We start from the raw sequence: 9,982 nt of genomic DNA, 5'->3' as shown, positions 1-9,982 counted from the left end.
GGATGGGACCGGAGGAGATTATGCTAAGTGAAATAAGTCAAGCAGAGAAAGTCAATTATCATATGGTTTCACTTATTTGTGGAACATAAGGAATAGAATGGAGGACATTAGGAGAAGGAAGGGAAAAATGAAGGGGGGGGAATCAGAGTGGGAGGTGAACCATGAGAGACTATGGACTCTGAGTAACAAACTGAGGGTTTTAGAGGGGAGGGGAGTGGGAGATGGGTTAGCCCAGTGATGGGTATTAAGGAGGGCACATATTGCATGGAGCCCTGGGTGTTATACACAAACAATGAATCATGGAACACTACATCAAAAACTAATGATGTACTATATGGTGACTAACATAACATTTTACATATGTATAAAACTTATAAAGCTCAACACCCTCTAAAAAAATTAAACTCCCAAAAAACAATCCTATTAAAAAATGGGCAGAAGACCTGAATAGACATTTTTTCAAAGATGTACAGATGACTAACAGACACATGAAAAGATGTTCAACAGCACTCATCATCAGGGAAATTCAAATCAAAACTACAATAAGCTACCACCTCACACCTTTGAGAATGGCTAAAATCAACAACAGCTGTTGGTGAGGATGTGGAGGAAGTAGAATCCTCTTGCATTTCTGGTGGGAGTGCAAACTGGTGCAGCCACTCTAGAAAACAGTATGGAGGTCCCTCAGAAAGTTAAAAATAGAACTACCCTATGATCCAACTATTGCACTACTAGGTATTTAGCCAAAGAATACCAAAACACTAATTCAAAGGGATACATGCACTCTTATTTTTCTAGAGTATCATTTACAATAACCAAGATATGGAATCAGCCTGTGTCCATCAACTGATGAATAGGTAAAAGACGATGTGGTATTTATATACAGTGGAATACTATTCAGCCATAAAAAATAATGAAATCTTGCCAGTTACAGTGATGTGGATGGAGCTAGAGAGTATTATGCTCAGTGAAATAAGTCAGTCAGAGAAAGACAATACCATATGATTTCTCTCATATGTGGAATTTAAGAAACAAAACAGATGAACATAAGGGAAGGAAAGAAAGATCAGCAAACCAAGAAACAGACTCTTAACTATAGAGAGCAAACTGATTTACCAGATGGGAGGTGGGTGAGAGGATGGGTTAAGTAAGTGATGGGGGTTAAGGAGTCCACTTGTCATGATGAGCACAGGGTGATGTATAGAACTGTTGATTAGTATAGTATACACCTGAAACTAATGTAACATTGTAAGTTAGCTAACTGGAATTAAAACAACAACTTAAAAAAAGTGATAATATTAAAAAAGTTAAGAATAGAACTACCCTATGATCCAGTAATTGCTCTACTAGGTATTTACCCAAAGAATATTAAAACACTAATTTGAAGGGATACATGCACCCCTATGTTTATAGCAGCATTATTTACAATAGCCAAGATATAGAAGCAGCCTAAGTGTTCATTGATTGAAGAATGATTAAGAGGATTATATATAAATATATAATATATAAATATTACATATTTAACCATATTCAGCCATAAAAAAGAATGAAATCTTACCATTTGCAACAACATGGATGGAGCTTGAGAGTATAATGCTAAATGAAATAAATCAGTCAGAGAAAGACAAATATAATATGATTTCCTTGTATGTGGAATTTAAGAAACAAAACAAGTGAGCAAAGGGAAGAGAGACAGTGAGGGATAGAGAGAAGTCAAAAGCAGACTCTTAATTATAGAGAACAAACTGATGGTTACTAGAGGGGAGTTGGGTGGGTCAAGGTTAAATATGTGATGAAGATTAAGGAATGTACTTGCTGTGATGAGCACCAGGTTTGTATGGAAGTGTTGAATGACCCTATTATGTACCTGAAACTAATATAACACTATATGTTAACTAATTGGAATTAAAATAAAAACTGCAAAAAAGGAAAGAGTACAATACTCATCATGAAAGATTGTAAGTACCAAATGAATTAATCCATGAAAAGTGCTTAGTACAGGGCATGGAAGAGTAAAAGTTCAAGAGATAGTGACTATCATTTTTATAGTTGTTATTGTATGTATAGTGTAGTTTGATTTTTAAAAATCTTAAATGATGTAAACATCAAATCTAACAGTGCTCATGTTACAAGTGAGGAAGCTGAAGTTCAGATTTAACTTGCTCAAATTCTCAGAATGAAGTAGATGCAGAGCCAGGCCCTTCTCTGTTTCCTGACTTCCTCTTCAATGTTCTTCTCAGTACTACTGATCCCACTGCAGGATTGGAATTCTTCCCCAGAGAAATGCTGTGCATGTTTTCTGGGACATTTATCTTCACATCTAGAAGGTCCTAACAAGAGGTCAGAGGCAGTTCAAAAATACAGTCACCAGGTCAGACAGAAATTAACACTAGTCCAATGAGGCATGGGTTTTCAGCTCCCCATTAGGAAAAACCATAAAGGGGAGGTGTGTGTGTGTGTGCCTGTGTGTGTGTGTGTGTGTCTGTTAGGGTTTTAGTTGTAAAATACAAAAAAGGGGCTCTCCAAAGCTCAGGGTTCTCTGTGTGAGGAACCCAATGGAAAACAATGACTAGAAGTTCAAATGAGGTGGACTGAATGAAATAACCAAAAATCAAGGGACAACCAGACAAGAGGGATTGAATCTGGGAAGCAGAGGTGCTTGACAGAATTCCATGTAACAGTGTCAGGGCCTGAAATGCTGTAGTCTTCGCTTAGCCTTTTTCCAGTCCCAAATCATCTGTATATAACTACCCCTTGGCAAGCATGTGGAGGAGATACTGTCTGTCCTTGGGGTCTCACTACCCCTTTCTACACAGCTCACCCCTCCCCAACCAAGGCCTCTCTTATCCCTCCAATTAAAAAAAGAAGCCAAGCTTAGACTTTACTTACAGTTTGGTATGAATTTGTTGATGTATTTCTCCTTTTGGAGGTGTTTATATTTTCAATGTTTAGTAGACTGTGAGCAGTGCCAAACCTAGGGGTAGACTGCTGGTGAACTTACAGTCACTCTGGGGCTTGTGAAGTGATGCAATTAAGCTTCTTAGTAAGCCTAATGCCTCTCTCTTGCTGATCACAGATATGTACCAATTAAAAGTCATTGAAAAGTTAACCTAATAGACATACCACTACCTGGTCAATGGGCAAGTACACTGGATGTTAAACTTAATTTTCCCTTTAAGAAAAATATAATAGACCCCAAATGAGCACTAATGGGAACACTTACCACCAAAGAGGTGGAGCTATTGGAGAAAGTGATTCAAAGATATGAGATATGGGAATATATATCCCCATAACAACTTTATCCATGGGCTTGCCAATTATTTAAGCTTTGATTTGTAGAAAGCTCTTTCATACACTTAATCTCTTATACTCTGAAGCCCACAGGCACCCACTCCCAACACTCTGTTCATTTGCAAAAGTGTATCAGGCAGGAGTTAACAGTATGACTCCTGAATATTGCACAGGTCAGCAATGTTGATCTCTCCTTCCTAGGCCTACCAGAAAGGAAAATACCACCATACTGGAGTGAGAAAACTCATCCCAAAGGTCACCCCCCTACCTCTGAGTCTTGTGGAAGAAACCTAAAATAAACACAGCCTGGGAGATCAAAGACCAGAGAACCTTACTGGCTCCATGGAAAGTCAAGTCAACACGCTGGGGTGGGGGAGATTTCTTCACTCACCCTGAACCTCCAATCCCAGGCAGGGGAAGGTGGAGATACTCACGTGACTTGTGCTGAAATAGGGAAGGAAGGAGAATGTGAGATGGGGCTGGGAATCCAAGTGAGAGATATAGAGAAGGAAGGGAAGTGAGCAAGCACAGACGCTGGCAGCCATCAGAAGTTCAAGCCTCTTTGACAACAGGAGGCGAGAAGAAAGGACAGAAGTGGTTCTGGCTGCGATGGGGCTCTTACTGGGCCTCCTGCTCCTGGACCACCTAACAGTGGTCACCTATGGTAAGGCAGCAAATGGGGGCCTGGTTACCACTGCTGGCACCAGCAAAAGGCTGAGGGTTGGGGATTGAATGGCTACTGGGGAAAGCCTATTCCTGCTGAATAGGTGAATGTTCTCAGACTGTGCTGCAGACTCTCTCAGCTTTGGGTAGTTGAAGCCTGCTGAAGAAGCCAGGAGGTAAGTTTGGATGGAAATTGAAAAAGATCCTCTCTTGAAAAACATCCACATGATTTTCTAGTACTTGTCATATCTCAGGGACATTAAGAAGGTGCCCAATGCCATTCAAATCCCTCCTCCATCTTATTTCACCTGAAATTCTACCATTATACATTAACCCCTCTGTCTCCAGGTCTTGATCCCTGTTAATATATACAACCCTCAAAGAAGGAATGTTGTCTAAAAGCTAGATGGGACCTTAAAAGTGACCTAGAACTTGGCTGTTATGAACAGTGCTCAAAATATCTGTTCACATAACTTCCAGTGACTGAGAGTTGATGACATTTCCAGAGTATCTAGTCTATCCAGGGGCAGCTACAAATGTTAAGATGTTCTTCCTTGTGTTGAACTAAATATACTTCCTTGTGGCTTCCATTCTAAGGCCCTAGCTCTTTTTCTTAGAGACACATAGAACATATCTACGCCCTCGATGCTGTGACAGCCCTTTAGAGTTCTGAGGGCAGACATCATTCCTCTTGATTCATCTCTTCTCCAAGATAAACAAGCCCTAACTCCTTCAACTGGTCTTCACAGGACTTGTTTCTTACCATCTCCTGGGGTAACTCAGTTTCCTGTGAATATGGCCCAGTTTGTCCAGGCTACGTGTGGGAAATTAATGCTGGATATGTATCCGAAAAGAGGTCTTACTATCCCATAGAAGCATTATTTCCTTGAGTATTCCTCCATCCTCTTTTACATCCCTGAGAATTGAGATAGACTTTTAGGTAACTAAGCCTAAGTAATAACTAAGAGAGACCCAAGATACAGCAAAGGGATTCTTACTGCACATCTACTTGTTCCATATCTTTAGAGGGAGATGCCAGATATATGTTAGCTTGGTGTCCCTTCTATTCAGTGTTTCTCTAGGCTCTCTGAAAACCACAAGGATAGTTGGAAGGTATAAGTCAATTCTATTGAGGTTACCTTCACTTTGGAAATCAGAGTACATAATATACAATGTCTTTTTTAGGTGTGTGATGCCTCGTGCCTACCATAAACTGTCTCTTTGTGATACTAATGAAGCAGGAGGAGAAAGAGGAGGAAATGAGGAGGAAGAATAGAAATTAGATGGAAGGATACACTGAAGGAAGGAAAGAAGAAGGAAGGGAGGAAGTAAAGGGGGCAAAAACATGTAATTCTTTGAAGTCTGGTTACTAACTCTGTCCCATGCCCCTATTCTGGAATGTAGGAATCAAGCCTGACATACTTTTAGAAGTGACTTTCAAGATTGAGAAATTGAGACTGGCTATTCACATAATTGACAGGCCAGAGTGGGCTATGTGAGAATCCCCAGTAAGTTCCCAGAGAGGGTAATGCAAGCCAAGCTTTGCAGTTCCCCCAAGGCCAGAGGGAAGATATACATACACATAGACAAAGGCATTTTCAGCTGTTCCAGATGTCCTCACAGCAGAATGCTGTTTGTTGTCAGGAAAAGTATACAAGAATGCTTTTCAGAGGAGGGGCAGGAGATTTGTGAGAGCTGGAAGATTAATGGGAAAGAGCACATTAAACTGAAAGGTTCAGATGGTTTTCATGGGGCTTAAGGCTGGTATGTGTGTGCTTGTAAGTGACACATGCATGTTCATGATGATGATAAGCTGCATCTGAATGCATATGGAGGCCTGAACTAGCAATAGTACAGTGACACTCACCACCATCTGGTGAAAGTTCACCACCAGCTAGAAAATGTAATTATTTAACTTCCATTTCCATTATAGCCTATTAGCACTGAATCATCTAGGATTGGAGGGGATCTTAAGGAGTAATGCTGTCCAAGACTTAAACAAAGCTCAGAACTTCTCCCAGACTGCTTAGTTCATCAATAAACAGCTCTAATTAATTATAAAGTTCATTGTTAGGGCAAACCAAAATCTGCCCCTGTTGCACTCCCATTCATGGGTCTGAGTTCTGCTCCCTGCCTAATCTGAAACTCTCCAGAGACTATGTGGCGGATTTAGCAACATGGACTCATGTTTATTTATTCTTTTCTACTCGAGGCCAAATATGCTAGTGATGTTCTGATGTTCTAAGAATCCATGGTGAGGGCACAGGCTAGAGGCCTGACTTTAGTCTCTCCCCTGGGACTTGGTACTTGGCAACAAATTCTGGGAGCTAGAAGGCATGCTCCCACCCTACCATTTGTTTGATTGAAGCCTGAGAATCCTGGGCTACATAACAGGCTTTTATTCAGTAATATCTCACATTTTGAACCTCCTTCTTCTAGGACAGACATAAATAAATTGTCTACATAGAATCCCTCACTCCTGGTTGGAGTTAAATAAAACACAAAATCCTCAAAATATGAGCTTATGAATGAAAATTTCTTTTTTTAAGATTTTTTTTATTTCAGAGAGAGAGAGCATGAGAAGGGAGAGGGGCAGAGGGAAAAGGAGAAGCACACTCCTTGCTGAGCAGGGAACTTGACACAGGGCTCAATCCCAGGACCCCAGGATCATGACCTGAGATGAAGGCAGACACTTAACTGACTGAGCCACCCAGGCACTCTGAATGAAAATTTCTAATAGGAAGTGATGCCTCTCTCAACACTCCCAATTCCTCTCCACCATGTTTCCCTCCCCAGCACACCAAGGAACAATCTCTTTTTGGTCCTACTACCATTCCTACCACAGCCAGCTTTAGGATTTTATTCAGACCCTTTTCCTTTCCAGACATTTTCCTCTCTATTCCTCCTCAAGATGGAATTTTCCAATGTACCTTTGGTGAAATCTAAGAGAAAGCAAAAGGGAAATAAAGATAAATCAGAAAAAAAAGTTCAGGCTTACAAAGTGCAGATTTCAAACTTAACAATAACCAATGATTTTGTTAAACAGGAGTACATTTCACACAAGTTTCCACCCTCAGAATTGCCCTGTGTCCTTCCTTCCTTCCAGAGAAGGGCTTAGGGTCAGGGACCCAAATACTGAGGCTTTCTGAGGGAGCAATAGGGAATAAGCGGGGAATATGGCCCTTTCTTTCTTAGCCCTGCAGCCCCCACATTTCTCCAGGTATATAATTACATAATAAAATAACCTAGACACAACTGTTCAGCATTTGCTCCTACACTTCTTTTGGAAAATACTGAAAGAAGTTCTTTTTCATAGACTTACAGAACTTCAGAGTTTAAAGAATCCCTAGAGATCATTCCATTCAAACTCTCTACATTATAGATGAAGAAAATGGGTCCTCATGGTGGAAAGTGACTTATCCAGGGTCATCTCACAGCAAGGCAGTGATGGGAAAGGAACTTGAAACAGACAAGAGCCAAACGGTGTTAAGAGTTTTCCTTCTGAGGACTGGTTCTGATTGATGGGAAGGCTGGCAGAGAACAAAAGGGCACATGGAATCCAAAAGTATGATGGAAGGAAATTTGAGAGGTGTTTCTCAGAAGTCTCTTGAGGTCTGCCACTGCCATCCTAGCTCCCAAGCGGGTGTGCCATCTATGTCCACTTTCTTCCTCCTTTTCAGGCCATCCCATCCTGGAAGCACCTGAGAGTGTGACAGGGCCTTGGAAAGGAGATGTGAATATTCCCTGCACCTATGGTTCTCTGCAAGGCTACACTCAAGTCTTGGTAAAGTGGCTGGTACAACGTGGCTTGGACCCAGTCACCATCTTCCTACGTGATTCCTCTGGAGACCATATCCAGCAAGCAAAGTACCGGGGCCGTCTGCAAGTGAACCACAAGGTTCCAGGAGATGTGTCCCTCCAACTGAATACCCTGGAGATGGATGACCGGAGCCACTACACATGTGAAGTCACTTGGCAGACCCCTAATGGCAACCAAGTGGTGAGAGATAAGATCATTGAGCTCCGTGTCCAGAAATGTGAGTAACTGTGATGATAGGAAAGCACTGAGTGACAAAGAACAAATAGAGGACTATAATACTAGGAAAGCTTTAGAAATCCAGAGAATTTTATTTACTTGTACACAGGCTTTCTTCAGTCATATGTGCTAATCAGGGGAAGTGGACAGGGAGAGGATCCTCAAGGTCATCACTCTCACAGTATAATTTAAGAAATGTTGGGAAGGGTTCCTGGCCCTCAAATCTCTACGCCTTCAAGCATCCCAGAAATTCTAGCATCCACACCCTGGTTGCCTTCCTTCAGCTATGGGTCTTAAAACTCATAAAAATAAGTATATCTATCTTATCAGAGTATTGGAGAGTAAATAGATGCTGACAGAGAAGATCTGGGGAAAGAGATATGGGGGTTAGCCAAGATACAGTTTGCTGACTTGACAGTTTTGTGAAAACCTGGCCCTGGTAATCCAAAACTGCAGATAATCCAAAATCTCGATCTACTAAAGGCTAAAATAATCTCTCTATATATTTAAAAAAAAAATCAGTTGATTTGTAAATCCAAATAATCCAAACCTCCAGATAACACAAAACAGTACCTAATCTTCCAAAGAAAGCTATTTTTATTTACATTATCCTATTTCTTACCCCCTCCCAAGTCAGGAGCCCCTTTTAGTTCCCTTTGCAGATATATAATTATCCCTATACCCAGCAAGGATGACTCAGCCTTGTCTCCACATATTCTTGTAACTTCCCAGAGCCTCCTCTCTTGTCTTCACTTTGCAGTCTCTGTTTCCAAGCCCACAGTGACGACTGGCAGTGGCTATGGCTTCACAGTGCCCCAGGGAATGAGGATTAGCCTTCAATGCCAGGCTTGGGGTTCTCCTCCCATCAGTTATGTTTGGTACAAGGAACAGACCAACAATCAAGAACCCATCAAAGTAGCAGTCTTGAGTACCTTACTCTTCAAGTCTGCCGTGGTGGCTGACTCAGGCTCCTATTTCTGTACTGCCAAGGGCCGGGTAGGCTCTGAGCAGCGCAGCAACATTGTGAAGTTTGTGGTCAAAGGTAAGCAACCCTTTCTCTTGGTGATCCTAGCAATGGACCACCTTGTACTGGAGATAACTCAGTACAGTAGTGCCTTTATTCCAGAGAAGAGAGTTTGTGTGTGTAGAGAGAGGGGGTGTCCTGGGTTGTACAATCACAAAAAAAGAAAAATTCCAGACTGATGGTAATAAGGCTGGAGACAACACCTGTCATGTTATAGGTTAAGAAGATAAAGATGGTAAAGGGGAAAGTGACATTCACTAAGCAAATCATATTTGCCAGATACAGTTCACAAGAACTTAACACACATTCTGTAACTGAATCCCACATTTAACTCATGAGATAGCTATCATTACTCACATTTTACAGAAGAAGAAAGTGAAAATCAGAAAGGGAATTTTTTTTTTGCCCAGGGGTTAACAGTTAGGAAGTTCAAGTGGGAACTTGCACACAGATCACATACTCTTTCCATTATGTCTGATTGTCTCTATGATTGAATCTTTATTAGCTCCTGACACCCTTCGAATCTTTTTTATTTGTTCTTTTTTTGAGTATAGTTGACACACAATGTTACATTAGTTTCAGGTACACCACATAGTGATTTGACAAGTTTATACATTATGCTATGTTCACCACAAATGTAGCTACCATAATATCACTATTATAATATCATTAACTATACTCTTTTTTTACTGTGCCTTTTATCCCCTTTTATTCCCTAACTGGAAGCCTGTATCTCCCCCATCTCCTCACATATTTTGCCCATATCCCCACTCCCCTCCCCATCAGTTTGTTCTTTGCGTTTATGGGTCTGATTCTACTTTTTGTTTATTCATTTATTTAGGTCCCACATATGAGTGGAATCACATGGTATTTGTATTTATTTATTTATTTATTTAAGGGAGAGAGAGAGAACAAGAAAGCACAAGCAGAGAAGGGGCAGGGACAGAGGCAGAGGGACAAACAGATTC

General features: G+C 41.0%; 1 protein-coding gene across 1 annotated transcript; it reads left to right on the top strand.

The window, feature by feature from the left end:
• Positions 1 to 3,773: 3,773 nt before the first annotated feature.
• On the top strand, positions 3,774 to 9,284 carry LOC145719634 (V-set and immunoglobulin domain-containing protein 4-like). The gene is made up of 3 exons (XM_081811163.1): positions 3,774 to 3,955; positions 7,635 to 7,991; positions 8,751 to 9,284. The coding sequence occupies exons 1-3, from the start codon at positions 3,901 to 3,903 to the stop codon at positions 9,191 to 9,193; spliced, it is 855 nt and encodes a 284-aa protein (XP_081667289.1). The 5' UTR covers positions 3,774 to 3,900; the 3' UTR covers positions 9,194 to 9,284.
• The last annotated feature ends 698 nt before the right edge of the window (positions 9,285 to 9,982 follow it).

The sequence above is a fragment of the Leptonychotes weddellii genome, unplaced genomic scaffold (assembly GCF_054177405.1).
Source record: "Leptonychotes weddellii isolate Sample4059 unplaced genomic scaffold, ASM5417740v2 HiC_scaffold_5981, whole genome shotgun sequence".
NCBI lineage: Eukaryota > Metazoa > Chordata > Mammalia > Carnivora > Phocidae > Leptonychotes > Leptonychotes weddellii.
Note: the sequence above shows the minus strand (reverse complement) of the source record. Positions and strands in the feature narration are given on the sequence as shown.